Source organism: Peromyscus maniculatus, chromosome 16 (genome assembly GCF_049852395.1).
Source record: "Peromyscus maniculatus bairdii isolate BWxNUB_F1_BW_parent chromosome 16, HU_Pman_BW_mat_3.1, whole genome shotgun sequence".
Classification (NCBI taxonomy): domain Eukaryota; kingdom Metazoa; phylum Chordata; class Mammalia; order Rodentia; family Cricetidae; genus Peromyscus; species Peromyscus maniculatus.
Genome location: NC_134867.1, coordinates 45,312,265 through 45,333,769, shown reverse-complemented (window position 1 = coordinate 45,333,769; position 21,505 = coordinate 45,312,265). Strand labels below are relative to the sequence as shown.

The following is a 21,505-nucleotide window of genomic DNA, read 5'->3' as shown; positions in this document are numbered from 1 at the left end:
ACACAGACAAACAAATGAAACAGAAGCATTTGGTCCTACAGGAGGGAATTTGTCCAGACCAGAGAGTTGATAGATGGAAAAGCCAATACTGAACCTCACTCTGACTCGCTCATCTCTTATGCTATATAATATGATAGACACATAGTATCACTAATATTAATGGGCTCATATAAAATACATTAATTGCTCCAATAAATTGGTGGCATAAATGCTGAGAGGTCATGTTTACCATTATCCATTTATATTCAGCTTTAAAGAAATGGCTGGTGAAACAGACATGCTCTTTCAGAGCACCCAGTGAGCTCTAAGTTAGCCAGCAACCTCTGAAAATATCCGTGGTAGGAGATCTGAATTCAGGATGCTTTCCTGTACTTACTGATAGATGTCACTGACTGAGCAGCCTCAGGAAGCTCGCTCTCCTCCGGCTTTCCTCCAGGCTTACCCAGGGAGGAACACCGACAGGAGACTGCACAGAGGAGGGAACAGAAAGTCGGGCTTGTACTAGCGACTTTTCTGTCACTGTGACATAATACCACGACCAAAGCGTCTTTAGGAAGAAAGGGTTCCTTGTGACTTACAGTTCCAGAGGGATAAAGTCCATAATGGATGGAGAAGGTTGGGCAGCAGGAGCAGAAAGCATAGCAATATTTCATCACACATACAAAAGCAGAGAGAGAGAGAGAAAACAGGAAGTGGAGGCGGGGCTATAAACCTTCCAAGTTCACTCCCAGCCCCAGTGATGTACTTCCCTCCAGCAAGGTCCTGCCAACTAAAGACTCCATAATCTCCAGTGCCACCAACAGGAGACCAAATATTCAAATACCTGAGCCGATGGGGGGCATTTCTCTTCAAAGCACCCCAGGGCCTTTGCTGTCCTCACTCAATTCCTAAAGGGACCCAACGCCATGGGTGAACACACAGGTTGCTGCTGCATGTCTAGCAGTGGTAACCTGCCCCCAATTTCTAGCTTGCAAGGGTTATGCTGTCTGATAAACTCTATGCCCTGTCTACACAGGGGAATATTTCCTTAACTACACTTGTTCAAATTACTTAACTTGTCGTGTTGCAAAAATCCTGTGCAGATATAGAAGGGATCTGCTTGACCAAGGAATATGCCATAGTGTTTTGAAAAGAATATCTACATGTATGTGGGGGTGAGGTGGGAGGGGGTGCTTGAGCACATGGAGGCTGGAGGTCAACTTTGGGTGCCATCTGTCATTCTTCATTAGCCATCTCTCTAGTTTTTGAGATGCGTTCTCCAATTGGCCTGAGGCTCACCGATCAATTTAGATTGGCTAGCCAGGGAGCCAAGGGGTATCGGCCCATGTCTGCCTCTCCAGCGCTGAGATACCAGTCATCACCACCATGCCTGTCTCTTTTAAGTGAGTTCTGGGGGCTGAAACTCAGGCCCTCGTGTTTGTGCATCAAGTTCTTTATGGACTGGGCCACGTCTCCACTCCTTGGACGCTTTCTAACAAGAGCAAGGATGTGCAAGAGTATTCCAGAAAAGGGATGTGTCATGGTACAGCAAAGATACTTTCATCAGACTCCTCAGGTCAAAGAGCCAACTTTTTCAAATTGGACCTCATAAATCACTCACGAGTGTGCTAAACACAACTGTAATGGAAGTTGAACGGAATGCACAAGCAGACACATGGTGGCCATACACACAGAGAGAGCCATTCTAATCTCTTCAGCCATGTTGCTTCTCTACTAATTAGGCTCAGGACATGAAGATTTATGTTTGGCTCACGTATTTATGAGCCCCAAACCAAATGGAGCTAATAGCCCTGTATTTTATAAACTCGGGAGTCAAAGACAGCTAGTCACTTACATTTATGAGCTATGTGGTGAGAGGTCTGCAGTGAGTGCCTGGACAGGAAACAGCGAGGCTGACGCGCCTTGAGTGATTGTTGGCATTTGGAATGTAGATACTCTACTCTAGAGGCCTAACAGGGATGTAGACAAACCTTTGCTCTGGTATTGGAAGGATTGCGAAGTCATCCAAAGTTACGGCACCCTCTTAATGACTCAGTATTGCTAGTCTGTGTCGAAGAATTCATCCCAAGGCAATAATCACAGATGTGCATAAGATTCATCTATTCATACATTTGCTAGGACAATCAGTAGACACACCCACATGAAGGAATATGTACTTATTTAAATGTATAATGGCATGGGGAAATGTTTACAAAACATTTGGCTTAAGAACCAGGTATTAAAACCATATGCAGGTTACTTCTGAAGCCAGTCCAAATAGAGAAAGCTGCTGTGACCTGTCATTCCAAGCAATCACTAAAAACTGAACAGAACACGAAAATCAGCTCTCAGAGAAGTTTGGAAACTGCACAATGGCAGGGAGATTGGACACTAACACGGCTATGAATAAGGAGCACAAGATGAGCTCCAAGGCCTTGTAAGTCCCCTCTGTTCCCCAGCTGTGAGCTGAGGGCAGGCTGACTCCAGTAACTATACAGCAAGCACGGACAGCAGAAACTCCCAGGAAACACTTCTCCTCAGCGAGAGGACTAGCGAGACATCTGTGCCCTAGAAATGAGGAGTCCACCTCTCTGCTCCCTCCCCACTTCAGCATAACTATCTACTCCCCTTCCTCATCACCACATCCAGTAAAAACCTTTACTCTGTACTAATACAGTGGAAAAAAGAATTTGTCCCAAGAAAATCAGCCACACGGTAGGTTATGAGAGAGGGTGTATTTTATGTCTTGCTTTTTCACTATGAAGGCACACCCCAGTTGTGTGCACTGCATGACAGCATGGGAGGCAAAAAGTCAAGAAGACTCCATCCTCTGAGACAGGGGGAGCATGACACAGAGCACATGATGGATGTGTCTGGAAGGAAAGGCTGAAGAATGTGAGGACGCAAGTGCAGAAGGACTGAGATCACTCCCAGATACGAACAGAGAAGACCCAGAGACACGGAGTGGTGGCTTCGAAACAGGAAAAAAAACACCTAAGTCAGTGTTCAGGTCCAGGCTAACCTGAGTAGTGCAAGAGCCTGTCAGCCTCCTAAAGCAGAGAGAATTTCCACATTGGAAATTCTATGGACACCAAAAGCCTCCATGAGACAGAATATGAAACTGGAACCCAAACAGGATGATTTGGTTTGCTAAAACAAACCAATGAATGAACATTTCCATACAACTTTGAAACGGCCCAGAATCTCACACAAATAATTTTTTAAAAGGTCAGGGTATTAAAACCAAAAACCTTGATGTACACAAATACACAGAAAAACAACAACAACACACACACACATTTAAATCAACAGACACTAAATCAAAGTTGGTTCAGACATTGGAATAACAAGGCAAGGAGAATAAGGCAATTCTTGGGAACTGTTCTTTAAGGTCAATGTGAACACTGTTGAAATGGATGACAAGTAGAAATGTATTTCCAGGCAACAGCAACTGTAAAAAGGAACCAGATGGTCATTTCATATCTAAAACATACATTATCTGTTCTGGATGAGTTTATTGTCAACTTGACACAACCTTGAGTTATCTGAGAAGGGGAGCTACAATGCAAAAATGCCTCCAATCCAGACTGCCCAGAGGCAAATCTGTAGGGCACTCTCTTGATTAATGACTGATGTGGTGTCTTAGGGTTTCTATGGCTGCAACCAAACACTATAATGAAAAAGTAAGTTGGGGAGGAAAGGGTTTATTTGGCTTACACTTCCAGACCATAGTCCATCATTGGAGGAAGTCAGGATAGGAACTCAAGCAGGGTTAGATCCTGGAGGCAGGAGCAGATGCAGAGGCTATGGAGGGGGAGCTGCTTACTGGCTTGCTTTCCCTGGCTTCCTCAGTCTGCTTTCTCAGAGAACCAGGGACCACCAGCCCCATAGGCTGGGTCCTCCCCCATTGATCACTAATTGAGAAAATGCCTTACAGCTGGATCTTATGGAAGCATTTCCTCAGCTGGGGCTCCTTCCTCTCTGATGACTGTAGCTTCTGTCAAGTTGGCAAACAAAACCAGCCAGTACACGGGAGAAGGCCCAGCTCACTGTGAGCAGTACCACCCCTGGGTCTTGGATGATATAAGAAACCAGGCTGAGCAAACCGTGAGGCACAAGCCAGTAAACAGTGTTCTGCAATGTCTTCCACTTCAATTCGTGCTCCCAGGATCCTATCCTAAGTTCCTTCCCTGACTTCTCTCCCTGTCAGAGTATGACCTGAGAGTTGTAAGGTAAAATAAACCCTTTCCTACCCAAGTTGGTTTTGGTCAGGGTATTTTATCACAGCAATAGAAATCCTAAATAAGACAATATTCATTTTTTTAAAAAACTAAATGGATGTGTTCAGTAGAAGAAAATGGGTGATAGACGAATCAGTGACTCTGAAGCTAAATTATGCAACCCCCCAAAAAAAACTGAAAAAAGGTGACAACTTATTAAACTGTAACACAACAAAAAAAAAGGCCAGAGTCCAAGAGAAAGAAATGAATGAAGAGGTGCAGAAAAAATATCTGAAGAAATAATGGATGAAAATTTCCCCAGCATTTGGGAGGCAAAGGCAGGCAGAACTCTGTCGGTTCAAGGCCAGCCTGGTCTACATCGTGAGTTCCCAGACAACCAGAGCTACATAGTGAGACCCTGTCTCAGGGAAAAAGAAGAAGGAGAAGGAAGAGGAAGAGAAACAGGAGGAAGAGGAAGAAAAGAAGAAGAAGAAGAAGAAGAAGAAGAAGAAGAAGAAGAAGAAGAAGAAGAAGAAGAAGAAGAAGAAGATTATTTGAGTAAAAAGGGTAAAATTAACAAACGAACAATAAAACCTATCATTGCAAATGCCACACCATCCAGAAATTAGCTCTTGCACATTTATGAGAAAGAAATGAAGGCTCATGATCACAAAAAGAAACCTGATCATTAATATCCATAGCACCTTTATTTATAATAGTCCAGAGTTGAAACAATGCTAATGTCCTTTAATGTGTGAATGGTTAAACAAGCTTGGTTACATCCATTAGCATGAAATACTGACAATGTGTATGAGCTTCAAGAGAATTATTCTGAACTAAAGAAGGCAATTCCAAACAGTCAGAAATTTAAATAGCATTCTTAAAATTTTTTTTTTATATTATGGCAACAGAGAGCAATTTTAAGATTGCCAGTGGTCGGGGATGAAGTGGAAGATAAAGGCTACATTGAGGGGTCCTTGTGAGGATGGACCTTAGATGTTTCAGAATCAGTCTCTTGGGTGAAAGATGTTATCACTGGGGAGCATTGGGTATAGCCTACTACAAAGGATCCTTCTGTGTTTCTTACAGTTGTTGATAAACAGATAAAATAGAAGAGACCTCCACATACTGAAAAGGATATGCTAGAGTCTCTGCAACAAGGTGCAGCCATTCAGGAACTCACTGTGGTGCTCTCATGTCCAGTTGAATGTGTGGTTACAGTGACGGTGCCATGGCACTCGAGTACACACCTTCTACGGGGGAAAACTTACGTTCACACAGAAACTGGCACACAAATGTCAACAGCAGGACTTTCCTTTGTCACTGCAAACTTGCAAGGCTCAAGTGCAATTCCATGTGTCAAAAAAAAAAAAAAAAAAAAAGACAAACTGTCCTGAGAGACAGCTCAGAGGGTAAAGGTTCTTGAAACCTAAGGGTGCAAGCCTGGTGTCCTAAGTTCAGTCTGTGGAACCCACATAAAGACGGAACAAGAGAACACCACAAGGTTGTCCACTAGCCAGTACATATATGTCATAGCACATGCACACACACACACACAAACACACACACACACACACACACACACTAATAAAAATAGGTTAAATAAGATTGACAAATTGTGGTACATTTAACAACATGGAACACACTATTGATACCAGGCAGCATTCATGAATTTGAAATTCATTATGGTAAATCGATAAAAAAAAAAATAGAATCAAAAACATACAGCAGGGCTTCTCTTTTGTTTTCTAGGAAAAGGTCAGACTATAGGAAAAGAGCACAAATAACACCGAAAAGCAAATCTGTAGCTACAATTCAGGGGAGCATTTGACTCCTAAGAGCTAAAAAAAACCGAAGTTGTGTTTTAGATAGTCATGATAATAATTACAAAATTCCATTTCCTGTGGTGGGATGCCTTGCACAGCCTTGACACAGTGGGGAGGTCCTGCCTGAAACTGGTATGCCAGACTCTGTTGACCCCCCCAAGGGAGGCCTTACCCTCTCTGAGTGGACAGGGGTGAAGTGAGGAGGAACAAGAAGGGGAGGGAGTGGGAACTGTGGTTGGTACATAAAATGAAAAAAAAATTAAAGAAAAATTATAGAAAACATGTGCAGATACTGATCTTGTGTTTACAATAATATACATATGATTGACAGCAAATATTAAAATACTAACACTGGTATCTGAGTAACATTTGTAATTTGAAAATAACATAAATAATTTTTTTTTTAATCTGGCATACATGTACCTATGTGCACACATGCATACAAACATCTGTAGTCTAAGTTTTTGTGTATTTTTGTGGGCACATAAATGTCCAAAAAAAAAAAAAAAAAAAAAAAAAACACTGAGATGTAAAGAAATTAGGGAGAATTAAGATGGAAATACTTTCCTCCCTATGATTTTCTGTATTTTACACATATTTCCCCTTTTTAATATTTTTTAAAGTAAAAAAAAATAATTTGTGGTCACAGATGTACATATTTTCTGCATGGGAAGGTAATATTTCCCATGACGTAAAAGCCTCTCAAATGTAAATATGTCCATAGAGGAAGGCTGGCATATCTCTGCCCCGCCCCCCAGAATATGCTCCACTCCACAATGGCGCTTGTCAAAGGGTGTGTCATCTTCAAACAGAGCCTTCTCCATACACTGGGACTCAGAGCACTGCAGGAGAGAAATGAACCCTCTAACAGTCTCCCACAGACTGCACAGAGAAAGCCCTGCTATTCCAGAACCCCACGCAGCCAGGTTTTTCCAGGCTCGGTTGGAACACAAGAACATCTGATTCAATGTGGAAAATTGTACTATTGTTCGCGCCTCCACAGAAACACGTGACATTTCAGGGCAACACAGAAAAACAGATGAAAACCCTCAAAAGCAGTTACCAATTTTGCTAAATGTTATACCAGACACGGGGGAATGGCAAGGGTAGGGGGCGATGTGACCTCAACCTTTGGTCACATGACTTCCTAAGATCTCATTGCCACTCTCAGCTAAAAGAGGAAAGGGGTGAATAGATAAGCCCCCATTTCCCATTCCCTGACCAAACAAGGCTTCTGTTCTATATCTAATCCAAAAGGGGCCCACAAATGAGAGAGAGACAGAGACAGAGACAGAGAGAGGGAGGGAGGAGATTAAATGCAAAGGATTATTCACCTGATTTTCCTCCTAGATTAGCAAAAAACAACCATTAGATCGTTCAAGTGTTCACTCACATTTAAATGCCCTCACATTTGAGTGTCCTGCAGAAAAGCAGGCAGTCACATCCTCTGTTTAATATCCAAAAGAATTAAAAACAGAAAAGAACTCTGTTCAGTGAGTAGTAAAGACCCAGCGGCCTCCACATGGCACCTGGGACTTGACTGGCAAATCTACACACCGCAGTCACATAACAACATACAGAATGCCAAGATATTTTATTTCCTCTTCAGATGAAGTCATGAACTGCGGTCAAGAAGGGACTTGGTAAGTATGTAAGCGAACAGCAGACCAACTCAAATGCAAAATGTAGTTACTTAGGCATTTTCCTCTGCCAGCCTTTAACATTTTCATACATGTCAAAAGTTCTCATGTCTAAAGCAAAGTATGTATACTCCAGGAACCTCGGCTTGATCATCTGCTCTTTGAACAGCCCAAGACCTTCTGTTTCAGAGCCTTTATTATTCTATGGTTCCTTCTATGGTTTTCTCAGATTCTTTTTGCAACAGATAACAGAATAGATAATGGTAACAACAACGTGAACGATTCTCGATTGATTCATTCACTCAGATAAAACATAAGACCTTGCCTTGGTCTTTCATAAAATTATAAACCATCAACTTTAAGAATGTTTAATTAGCTGGGTGTGGTGGCACATGCCTTTAATCCCAGCATTAAGAAGACAGAGACAGAACTCTGTGAGTTCAAGGCCAGTTAAGGGTACACAGCAAGACTTTGTCTCAAAAACAAAGCAAACAAAAGAATGTTGAACTACAATAGTAAAGGGGGATTATCTATTATGCTACTAGTGTCCTAAATGTGAGGATATGAGTGACAGCCTCGAAGAGTCACTGCTGGGAAGAAACATCTCCTGGTAGGTTGTTAAGCTTCCATTATTTCAACCCTATGGACAATAAGACAATGTAACTTTTTGTATGTCTTGGCTCCCCTGAAGATTATCCTGATATGTTTTTCAATTGTAATAACTAGCCCACTACCGATGGATAGTACCTATTCCTCTCTTCTATTTTCAAGCTATAATTTTTTGTATGTTTTAACTATATTATAGTTTAAGGTACCTTAAGCATATGTTGAAAGTATGTATAATTAATATATGCAGGCATTCCACATTAAAATACAAAACAGTGCGGCACAGAACATCATTTATCAAATTAGAACATGAGCAGGCATCAACGGATGATCTTATTAGAATGCGAATTCTGGCTCAGAGGTATTGAGGTTGGAATGTGGAATGTTTCCCATTGGCTCACATGTTTGAGCACGTGGTCCCCACCAATTGATCATGCTTTGGAAGGTTCTAGAAACTTCAGGAGGTGAGGCCTCCTTAGAGGAAATGAGTGAGCCTTGAAGTCTTGCTGCCCAGCTCCAGTCTCTGTTTCCTGATGTGAGAAGACATGTGACTCTCTACCTCACACTCCTGCCAACATGCCTTCCTCTTCATGATGGACTATATCTTCTCTCTTACACTATACTCCAAATTAAACTGTTAGTCCCTTCAATTCCTTCTTTAGGGGTACTTTGTCACAGCCAAGGAAAAACTGCTAAAACAAAAGATGTGAGTTATAGAGTGGCACCTGGAGCAAGCTGGTCATGCAGATCTTACCTCACACTTTGAGCATGGAAGGTAAAAGAAAGCTTTCTGCTGATGCTTGAACAAAAAGTCAGTATGAAAGTAATGAACAAAACACCACCCTGAGAAATGAGAACTCTCAGAATGGTAAGTAACAAAACCATAGTTTTTTTTTTTTTAAAGGAACTTCAACATCATTACTAAATTTCAATAATAAATATCCAGTTCATGTTTTCAAGGAGGTGGATTCTGCTGCCATTATTAGACATTCTACTGCACACATCTAAATAATGTTTGAGTGAGTCAAAACACATTAAAATTGACTTTGATGTTTTGGCGAGAGGGAGGATAAGGAAAGGATGCACATTAACTATTTGGAAAGAGATCATTTCCACTATTCAGACACTTACTTAGAACCCATGGCTCCAAGCACTACCATGAGGGCTTAGACAACAGAGTTGCCTTTTGTTTAATTGAGGCTGCTTTTAGTCTAATTCTTTGTTTTAATTATCTTTGGGAATAATTACTATGCCAGCTGAAGAAGAACCGTGCAGTTAGTGAATACAGGCAGGAATCCAAATCATCTGAAGAAAATTCATCAGTAATAACACTAACAGGATATCCAAACAATTTATTTAATTTTTTTCCCAGCACGTTTACAATTAAGAGTAGTCCTTCTGGCTCTGTGTGTTAACACAGCAATAGCTTCTGAGAGAGTTCACAGCAAAGAAAAGGCCTACTCTTTTCCATGTCCTTTGGTCTTTAATTTCCCACTGCCTGATGTTACACATACGAATACTCCACGAGATGAAGCAGGTAAAATCCTATGTTTCTATACAATCCAAAATTAAACAATGGTCTAATATGCATAAAGGACTAGCTAAATCACTGCGTTCAGTTGTAAGAATGATTCCTCTACACTAGCGGCTTTCTAGCCAGGAATATTATTTTTTCTATTGCTGCTAGGACAGGCTACTGACATTTTAGTGGCCTAAACTCCATAAGCTTGTTATCATACAGCTGTGGAGGTCAGATTTTCCAAAACAGGTTTCACTGAGCTAAAACTCAGATGTCAGCAAACCTGTACATGCTCACGAAATGCTAGTGGGAAATCCAATTACTTGCCCCTTCCTGGCCTGAAGGTCTCCTGCACCGTCTTTGCAACGGACAATGTTGCCACTCCATCCCTTACTTCAAAGGTCATATCTTCCTCTTCCTCATTTTGAATCTTCCCCTCTTTGGTCATTCTGCTTTTAAGGAGGCTGACGCGTACATAGAGCCCAGTTAATTATTCTGCATATTCCAGAAAAAAGAAGGTCAGTGGTTAAGCAGCCTTCATTCCCCTCTTGTCTGGTAATTTAACATAGTCATCAATTCTAGGCTCTAAGAGGTGGAAATCTTCAGGTCCCATGATTCTCCCTACCACGTCAAGGTGGTCGTTTTCCACTTACTAACCTGAATTCTCCAATAAAACTCTAGTTCTCTTACAGTCTTTCCACACTAAGAAATGCAACTCTCCAGCAAGGATAATCTATGACTACTGGTAGCAACAAGCTGTGTTTTGACTCTTGATCACAGGCTCTGAATCTACTAGAATGACTCTCCTACCCAAAGAAAGATTTGGATTAGGCCAGGATAGCCACCACCACAAAGCCTGCACCTGGATATGTGAATCCTTGTTTCCTGATTCCTGTTTGAGGAAACTGACGCTACAGAACTAAAATCCAACTGTGGCTGTCGGGGTTAGAGGCTTCGCTGCAATCCAATCCCAATAGGCCAGAGATGAGACTTTCTCAATAAAAATGTGAAAGTCAACTGCCCTCTTTGAAAATTGACTAGAATCACAAAAAATTGCCCAAGATGCTAAGAAATAAAGTTTATTCACTGTCATTTAAACACACACACACACACACACACACACACACACACACACACACACACTCACGAATGTAAAATTAAATGGTAACTTTCATTAGGATTCTCTTTTTCATGCCATCACGGTGGTCGGACAGGTTGGCTGTTTGAACAGCTGTACAAAGATCCAAGGACTCTAAGCCTCTAATATAAGAATAACACTCTGCCTGCTTTGGGGAATATATTTTAGAAGTAGTTTCTCCTAGGAACTATTGGTTAAGGGTAGTTATTCTATTTCAATCAGTAGCCACAGAATGGGACAAGTTTGAGTGATTGGATTAAGGCTCTAGATAAACAGAGGGCTAAAACATAGATGTGAAATGAAGTTTTAAACCTTACTTTAATACTAGACTACAAAAAAAAACCTGTATAGTTAAGTGTTATTAAAAATAAACAAGTCCACCCATTGAATACAAAAATAGAAAGGGGGTGGCAGCCTATCACACTGACTCTCCTACTGTTTCAAGTCACGTGAAGGTTAATGGGAGGGAGACTGGTTTTTGTGAGCCTTGCTTTCTGACTCACCCTAAGCAATGCCAATGTGTAAACCCTGTCTTGGGTTGACCAGCACCCCAATTCCTACTTCTCCCACCCAGTCACCTGTGTCTCTGTTCCCTGCACCAGAACCATGTGAGACAAAAGCATAGAATTCATAAAAACTACGGCTCCATCTGTGGCAGTCCTCAAATGGGCCAACTCAAGGGAAGAACTGACTCAGGAGCAAGAGGAGGCTTTACCTCTAAAGGACTCTGAAAAATCTACGCACATATTTTTTTAATGGCATGTGAGCATCGTGAACTTAAGTTCAAATACCCTTAAGAAGAGATACAATTCCTGGTGCCCTGTACATGCTCTAAAGTCTGTCTGTAGGAAACTATCAGGGCCTAACTCTGACTATGCAATCATCGTCTGAAAAAAACTATCAGGGCCTGACTCTGACTCTGCCCTGTACATGCTCTAAAAGTCTGTCTGTATGAAACTACCAGGGCCTGACTCTGACTCTGCGATCATCTGCTGTACAAAACCATCAGGGCCTGACTGACTATGCGATCATCGTCTGAACAAAACTATCAGGGCCTGACTCTGACTCTGAGATCATCTGCTGTACTGCATGTCTGGTAAAGCCAGTCTCCACTGACTAGCCAATCAGCTCACCCAGGAAGGCAATCCAGTTCATAACCATGCACCTGAAAGTCACAAGAAACTGAGAGCAAAGTCCCATCATGTGCTCCCCGTGTGGACAAACAGTAGGAAAACAAGAACATTGGCAGGGAATTCATATGTTCAGAGCGAAGTTAATTCCCAGAAGGAGTTGAAAATCCCAACTCAGGCAACACTGGGCAGTCTTGTGCCTAAAGACAGGTGGGGAAAGGGAAGTATATCTTACATAATGCAGATAGAGAGTCTTTTGAAAGAATCTAGCTACGTTTCTATAGGCATTCTTGACCTCTGGAAAGATCTTCAAATAGGTTCAAATTTGACACAATGGGAGGTCAACAAAATCCGTGCCAACTTTGTGGATGTGGCAACTTTATGTATAATCTCAGACAGTCCTAGCATTCCAGGAGTTGGTTGTATAAGTTTCTCTGTGGTTTTTAAAACTGCTTTTGTTTCCACACACTGCCCATGTTGGGTAACCTTTCAACTTGGTCTTGGTGACTTTTCACTCAGAAGTTCATGTCATGACTGGACATGTGTCCACCCTCTGATTATCTATCTGCAAGAGTACTTTCAGTACCCAAAGTAGGAGAACTTTAAAATAATAATTATAGTCCCCTGCACCTGTTTAAAAGTATCACGTGTCAGCGGAAGAGATGATTGTGCAAACTCCAAACTTTCACTGTGGAAGACTGGAAGTTCTGTGCAGGGTCAGGTCGAGCCCCACCATGAACTGTTCTGTGTTTCTAGTGGAAAGGTTAGAAACAAATTGTTGACCATGGGCAGAAAAGCGCGTGCAAAGGTTTTATTGTGTGATTTCTCTCTCTCTGTCGGAGGGGTTCGGGGGCTTCTAAGCCATGCTCCAAGAAACCAGACAATACTCCATTTCCTGCATAAGGACTGCAAGTTTACCGTGGCAGGTAGCTCTGGAAAGCACTTCGGTGGAGAATGAACCTGAGGACACTCATGACCAAGGCTGACAGACGCTTTTGGTGGCTTCCCATGTCACTTCTTAGAGGCAGAGCTGTGCCCATTTGGCTGTGTCCTCCCATCTTTTTAACCTCCCTTACCTACCAGGTAAAGGTGAGAGGGACATCCAGGCCTTTGTGGGAGCCCAGCCACAGCACGCACACGCTGGTGCTTGTGTGTCACACACACACACATACACACACACACACACACACACACACACACACACACGGGGGGGGGGCGGTGCAGGCTGGATGTGGGGGGGTTGAAATAGCCTATGGCCTTACCAGATCAATGAAGGTCAGGAACTTCCAGCTCCCCCCGTAGGTCTGATGGGAGGGCATTTCGATGGCCTTGTAGTTGCACAGAATGGAGCAATAGGACAGCAGGATGGCCACCCGCAGCACCTGGCAGGGGACAAGCGCCATGTTCGCGCGCGGCCTGGCCCGGCGGGGCTGCTTGCTGGGCGGGCGGGCTGGTTGGTTCGCCTTGCCGGGCGCCGTGGGAACCGGGGCGCGGCGCGGCGAGGGGCGGAGCGCAGGAGGCGGGGCGCGTCCCCGGGGACGGACGCGGCTGCGAGCGAGCGCACCGGCGACCTGCGCGGGCGGGGCGGGAGTGCGGCCGACGCGGGCTGGCGGCCTGGTGTCATCTCTGGCGTCATCTGCGTCATTCTGCAGCTGCGTTCGCGGCCCGGGCCGGGCGCCCCCTAGGCGGTCCTCGAAGTCTGCTGCGGGGCTGCCTAGCGGGGAGCACTGCCCGGGCGAAGGAAGATCAGCATCCCGGGGGCAGCATCCAAGGTGGTCCGGGAGATGCACGCTGCCACCGCACCCGCTGGGGTCAGTGCGTGTAAAGCCACACACAGCCGCCCTTCCAGTGACGCTTATTACCTAGGAGTCAGTTAAAGGTTTAAAGTTGATCAGCATTTACGACTGTGAAACCCCTTATAAATTCCACGAGGCTTTATTAATTTGTGACTATGTAACAGAAGATTAAACGTGAGCTTTGAACAAGTTCTTTTAAAAACTTTTTATTACGCGCGCGCTCGTGTGTGTGTGTGTGTGTGTGTGTGTGTGTGTGTGTGTGTGTGTGTGGTGTGTACATGTACCACAGGACAAGTGTGGAGGCCAGAGTACAGCCGGTGTGAGTATTCTGTCATTCCACAACGTGGGTCTCCGCTATCGAACTCAGGTCATGAGGCTTGACAGCAAGCGCTTTTTCCAGCTGAGCCATTTCAGTGACCCGGACAACTTTTTATAAATAGAAATCTATGAGGATTGCCACTACTGCTACGAGACTGCATTCCGTTTTGAAGCCAAACCACCCGGAGGATGTAAATCTCACCCACGCATGTGTGATTTAGTACAAATCTTACGGAGTTAAAATTCCTTTTGCACTTCGACATTTCCCCCTTATACTACACAGTACCAGCGATCAATGGGAGGAAAATAAATCTAAAGTTGATTCCCCCAGCTTTCCAGTAAGTGTTGTCACAGGGAAGTTGCAACAGTCTGTGGGCAGCGTAGTTTTTATTTTTTGTTTAAATCGTGATCATGTTTCAGTCAACCAGATAAAGGGTCCGGTTATGAGAAGACCACATAGGTATTTCCTGTGGCTCCATCCAAAACAGGTGTCCCCTTCAAATAGTCTCTGAGTCAGAGTGTGTGTTTGGGGCAGGGGGGGGCGGGGGGGGGGGCGCAGAGTATCAGAGGTAAAGAGAAGCTAGCAAATCCAGCATGTACTCCTGAAGTTTTCCAATCAACCAGGGAAGAGAGTCCTTGGATCTTTTCAAAGGACATAATTATGCTGAAAGACACTGAAGCCATAAGCATAAAAGCAGTCTTCATTCACAATGTAGATGCTCATTCTCATGTTAAAGTCTGGTCTATTTGTATGTGTGTCCTTGCTAAAGGGTCATGACTGAAAAAAATATTGAATGTACTGAGGACCCCCTCAGTCTTACCGAGACCTTAATGAAGTTTTATAAAGTGAAGAGACATGTCAATGTTGGACATACCTCTCCTACTTAGATTTTAGAATGTTACTACTAAGATTTCCTTTCCTTCATAACTGTAAAATAAAGTGTTATGTTTATAAAGCCATTTAAAATCTTACTGTGGACGTAAATTCCATGAATGACATCAAGTGTTCTGTTACTTTGGTTTCAGAGGGGTGTTTTGAACCTATTTTAACAGGTTCACTTTTATTAACCTGATTTGCTAACCACGGTGAGATGGTTTTACGTTTTTAAAAATGAGACATTCTGCATAAACTTTGACTGAAATCATATTTTATAAGAATGTCAGTCCCCAGTCCTTAAGATTTTTTGATGGCAGTTTCTTAACATGTCCAGGGGCTCTCTGTTGTCTTTTGTTTGTTTGTTTGTTTGTTTGTCTTAATTAGGTTTTTCTATTTTTGTGAAGAGACACCATAGTAATTCTTATAAGGAATACACTCAGTAGGGGCTAGCTTACAGTCCATTATCATCATGGAGTATGGCAGCATGGAGGCAGATATGGTGCTGGAGGAGTAGTTGAGACTCCTACATCTTGCAGTCAACAGGAAATCAACTGAGACCCTGGGCATTATTCTGAGAATAAGAAACCTCAAAGCCCACCCCCACAGTGACACACTTCCTTCAACAAGGCCATTCCCACTTCAACAAGGCCATACCTCCTAATAGTGCCACTCCCTATGAGATTATGTGGGGCAATTACATTCAAACTACCACATAGAGTTTCTCTATATAGCCCTGACTGTCCTGGAACTCGCTCTGTAGACCAGGCTGGCCTCAAACTCAGATATCCACTTGCCTCTGCCTCCCGAGTGCTGGCTGGGATTAAAGGTGTGTACCACTACTGCTCAGCTCTCTCCTTGCTTTTTAGGCCATATCTTAAGATCTTCGTCATGGCTTACCGGCTTTCTCTGTGAGATGATAGTAATCTGAGTATCAACTGTATCTCCAATTCATCAAGTACAGTGCTGCATGGATGTTAAACCTTACTCAAAATGCTGTTCCTTGCAGGAAACATTATTCATTTGTACTTACATGATTCCACATTGGATTTCAAAAGTACCAGGCTCACTGCATGGGAAAAAAAAGTCCAAGTCACTTTCCGCTCTGCTGCACAATTAGTGAGGTAAAAGAAGGGAAAACAGCCTCATCCACTTGAGTTTCATGAACACAGCAAACAAACGAAACACCCAGGGAAGACTGCAGAACTGTTTTAATTTTTAGTTATATTGGTGCTTTTAATATTCTGTGGTAAGTACTTCTAAAAACTGGAACAAGCTCTTCAATCGAGAGAGAGAGAGAGAGAGAGAGAGAGAGAGAGAGAGAGAGAGAGAGAGAGAGAGAGAGAGGGAGAGAGAGAGAGAATATTTAGCTGGGGAGACAATACACACAGAGACTTACACACACACACACACACACACACACACACACACACACACACACACACATCTATTCACCCCAGATAGGGATCCCCACGACAGACTCGTTAGGGATACCATCAAAATTCAAGTTGGTGAACCAATGAGTTTTATTGGAGTTACTTGTAGGAATATGGGTGAGGGGTTATTTACAGCAGTAAAAATGACTCACAGACAGCTGCATCACCCAAACCCACCCAGCATGGGTGACAGCTTACAAAAGCTGGGAAACCTGGAGCTCACTGCACAGCCTGCAAGCAGCTCAACAGGTTGGAGAGTGCCCTTTCCAAGCGACTCTGGTCTACACCTCTTCCAGGCAGCTGGTCTGGTCTTAGGGTCTTCATTGAAGCATCATGGAGGGACTATCAGCTTTTATTGCTTACTCTAGCAGGGAGGTAGGGCTCTAGTGAATCTGGTCAGTTTCAGGGACTTCCTGAAGCTATTTTGAGTTGTTTCAGTTCCTGTTGAAGGAGCTTCCTGCCGATGCAATGTTTCAATCTCCTGGAAGAAACTGTTACTCAACAGTGTCTCTTTGTATGTATCTCTCCCTCCCTCCCTCCCTCCCTCCCTCCCTCCCTCCCTCCCTCCCTCCCTCCCTCCCTCCCTCCCTCCCTCCCTCTCTCTCTCTCTCTCTCTCTCTCTCTCTCTCTCTCTCTCTCTCTCTCTCTTTCTCGTGTGTTGGAGGGGAAGACTGGCATATTGGCACATTATCTGACTTATCAGTGATGATAACACCTGCTATTTTGGGAAATGGCAGGAACTGCTGTGTCTCCTTTATGTTCTGTTCCAAGAATCTAACTTTGTATAACCAGAGTCTTGCTTTGGAACATAGGAGGAAGTTTGAGCAATAGGCCCTTACAATAATCAATGATCATGCATATTTGGGGTTCTGATTGACACTAAATGAGCATGCCTGACAGTTTTTCTATATTTGAACAAGTCATCCATTCCCTTTCACATTTACCCATACCACAAAGGTGAAAGTTAAGAGGCTTGGGCTTGGCAAAAATCCTCTCAGTGTGAACAAACATCGATCAAAAATTAAAATTTGAAGACTGAAATTCTCATAAAACAGTATCTCAGTCAGGGGCTAGGCCATGTGTTCCACTTTAAAAACTATAAAATCATCTCACCCTGCTTAGCAAATCACAAGAAAACCAAAGCAAATCTATTTTAAAAAGGTTGGAAAGCACTCCCCTAAAATCAAAACGGAATTCTTGTCTGAATGTTGTGTTATTCACCCGAAAGAAAACTACTGATAGTTAAATTCGAAACCTTTGAGTTACATCTTTTTCCTTCATTACAAAAGCAGCATATTTACAATATTAAAATTATAAAACCATAAAATGTTAACATTATCCCCATCCAGAATACTTTTGCTTCTCCCTGCTAGTCTTTATAATGCCAAAAGACTACTGAATATGGCATAATCTATATAATAATATGCATCTTAAACATTAACTTAACTATAATTTTGTTTTGTTTTTCAAGACAGTGTTTATCTGTATAGCCCTGGCTGTCCTGGAACTTGGTCTGTGAACCAGGCTGGCCTTGAACTCGTAAAGAACCACGTGTCTCTGCCTCCCAAGGACTGGGATTAGAGGCAGGAGCCACCACTAGCCTATTAACTTAATTAAGATTTTCTCTTATTTTAAATAACATAAAATTTAAGTAAATTACATTTAATTATTTTATAACACTACACCATATGGACATTTCATGTGTGGGTTAGATTTGCCCCAGTTTGGGATGTCTAGGTAGCTCCCAATACTTTAACTACTGTGATGCACTCACTATTCACAGAGTCTGCAGTTTTAACTGGGAAAGCCACTTTTTAAGGGTTTTTGGAGCTTAAAACCAATAAGAAGGCATGTTTTTATAGCTTAACATGTATACTTGTTTTCTTTAATTTCATATTGTAAGTGTATGTGTATAGATGCACGTGAGTGTGGGTGCCCAAGGAGACCAGCAGGGGGCACCAGAGCCCTGGAGCTGAAGATAGACAGGAAGTTGTCCATGGCCTAACATGGATAATGGAAACTGAACTCAGGTCCTCTGTAAGAGCAATTATGAGCTCTTAACTGCTGAGCCATCTCTTTGGGCCCCATGTGTACTTGTTCATGCATGTTCATATGAATTGAGGTATCAAGAAGACTTGTTTTGGCTGGGTGGTCAACTGGAAAAGATGAAGAGGAAGAAATAGGCCAAAATAAAATGTACTCTTTTCCTTCAGTTGAAGTTTAGTAGAGTGTCTTTAAAAGGCCCTAATACAAAATGAAGGTAAAATGCATTTAATTAGTGAAATTGTTTTCCTAAGCTGTAACAGGTTTTTGCCCCCACTATGAGCCACATGAGCAAAGGGTACTGTGAAGACCATGGCCAGCCAGCAAAAAATCTTACCACAAGATTTGCCTTTCAAATATGCTCGGTTTATTCGCACAAACATTTCTTACAATATCATGCTATTATAAAGATTATGGTAGTCTCATTCGTAAACAGACGTCTCACCAAGAGGGAACCCAGGGTAGGAAGTGCTGTAGGGCTTCGCTGGGGAATCCTCTCTCAGGAGAGCACTTAGGGAACAAACTCAGTTCCTCAGCTGTGGCAAGCCAAGAGGATGACACCGTTGGGAGTTCCAGAAGGTCCTTGAGAGCCTCAGCCAGTGGTATGTGTGAGCTCAGGAATGGTGCCAGAAAAACTCAATGATCGCTGGAGCCAAAGTCACCCAACGGCCAGTCTCAAAGTCCCTTCGCTGATGGGGATCAGCACAGAGGCTCAAGGTGCTGTGTCTTGGGAGAAGAGCAGTGTGAGCCTGGGGCAGCCTGCAAAATTCCAGTTTGTTTTTTGTTTTTGATTGTTTGTTAGGATTTTTTTGTTTTGTTTTTGTATTGTCCCAGTAGACATAAACTTTGCACTATCAGGGCTTAGGGTTGATTCATTAATATATCGGGACCACTTTGGGGTAGGCTCCTTAACACACCAGAGCCTGCCTTAAGCTTGGCTCACATCAGAGCTGGCTTCTGGTTGGCTCCTTTACACATCGTACAAGCATTACATTATTCCCAGTCACACAAAATGGTTTTGCTCGTATTTCTAACAAGTCTGAGTGCTTGCGCTGATGTTGCTGGCTGGAGCAGACTTGCTGACCTACACACGGGCTGTTTGCTATAAAGAACTCTTGAGGGCATGAGATTTCTAAAGAAGTCCTTAGAGGGCTGTTGCAGAGCTTTAGAAAAAAGCAGTGTGTAGGCTAGTTATGAGTCACTGAAAGCTTTCGTGGGGTTTGGAAACAACTCCCTCGCTTCTGGTGCTGACCCTGTCTTGGACAGTGCTTCCCACTCTGCTGGAAACGCTACACATAAACACATCCAAACCCAGGTCTTTTAGAGAGATTTGCTGTTTAAGTCCATGCCATCTCACAATCCCTCCTTGAGACTCAGGAGGTCGACTTCCTGCTCTCAGCAACCCATCTGGATGGCTTACTGGTGATCCAGATTCAGCATTCACTGGCTGTACTGTTTCCTCCTCAGAAACAGTCCTCTCTGCAGTATTCCTAAATTCTGCCTGCCATGTTAGAAGCAGCCAGACAGATGATCCCCGAGTGCATGTCTCTTAAACTACAGTATCCTCGGAAACACGATGAGGTGAGGGTCATATACCACCAGAAATGTGTTCGGGGAAGACACTGTTGTGAGAATATACATCTTTAGAAGCTCATTATATAAGTGGTATTGACTGGGAAGAGACATCTCCTTAAGCATTCTGGAGTATGAGTGGTGCTAGTTAAATACCCTGCCCATGAATGTCACAGAAATTGCAGTGGGGTTTTTTTTTGCACTATATTTAAGTGGAATATATGGAACTTGGGGCCAGAACTATTGCTCTAAGTAATATAAAAGAGTAAGAACATCCCTGCCAGGGAATCCTTTTAGCCTGTTAAGAATTGAACAAATACTTAAAGGCTGTTGCATATTTTCACCATAATGAAGTAGTGGATACTTAAAGAGACAGCTATGTTTAACCTGATTACACAATGTATATGCACATGAAGACATCACACAATATCCCGTTGATATTTTGTCCTTTTCTGAATCACTGAGAAATGAATTTAATTGATAAGTAAAAGCCAAACAGAACTAAAAACTCATTTCAGTGCCTGCTGTGGGATGTTCTGTATGCTGTGAATGTGTTGCTCTGATTGGTTGATAAATAAAAAAGCTGATTGGCCAGTAGCCAGGCAGGAAGTATGAGTGGGATAAGTAGACAAAGAGAATTCTGGGAAGAGGAAGGCTGAGTCAGCAGACACCAGCCCACTGTCCAGGGAGCAGCATGTAACAGCACACAGGTAAAGCCATGGAACACATGGTGCCATATAGATGAACAGAAATGGGCTGAATTTAAGTATAAGAGCTAGTCAGTGGTTAGCCTGAGTTAATGGCCAAGCAGTTTTAATTAATATAAGCCTCTGTGTGTTCACTTGGGTCTGAGCAGCTGTGGACCTGGTGGGACACAGGAAAACTCCAGCTATAAATGCTTTAAATGCAAATTCTTCAGAGACCCAGTATGTATCATAACTAAGAAAAACTAGACGTAAGTAATAGGACAGTGTCTGGTGAGAGTCTCATGCTGTTTCATAATGTGCTAGTAAAGTAGGATAGGTACACACATGTGGAAGAAATGTGGCATCTGCTCCTGTAGTAACAACCGCTTTTCCATGTGACAGCCAGTAATCCTGTGTTAGGCCCTAACCACCTGTATTAGTTGCTTTTCAATGGCTATGATGAAGCATCACGACTAAGGCAACGTACAGAAGGAAGAGGTTGTTTGGCTTGTGATTCCAGAGGGTTTTAGAGCCCATGGTGGGGGTTGGGGATTTAGCTCAGTGGTAGAGCTCTTGCCTAACAAGCACAAGGCCCTGGGTTTAGTCCTCAGCTCCGGGGAAAAAAAAAGAAAGAAAATTTAATATTTTATATATATATATAAAATATATATTTTATCTCACTTTGGTGACCAGGCTGGCCTGATCCACCTGGCTCTGCCTCC

At 43.0% G+C, this 21,505-nt stretch overlaps 1 protein-coding gene across 7 annotated transcripts in view; it reads right to left on the bottom strand.

Annotated features, from left to right (window-relative positions):
* The window catches only part of Aig1 (androgen induced 1), a 224,156-nt gene extending 210,504 nt beyond the window's left edge, over positions 1–13,652 (bottom strand). Inside the window, exon 1 of one of the 7 annotated variants that reach the window (XR_013045086.1) lies at positions 13,321–13,652. Coding sequence is in view for 5 of the 7 variants with exons in the window: in XM_042262259.2 (XP_042118193.1) it covers positions 13,321–13,461 (141 nt within the window). In the remaining 2 variants the exon portion in view is untranslated. The remainder of the gene's footprint in view (positions 1–13,320) is intronic. The other 6 variants (XR_013045085.1, XM_042262259.2, XM_076552725.1 and 3 more) reach the window with 6 other exon arrangements.
* Positions 13,653–21,505: the final 7,853 nt, after the last annotated feature.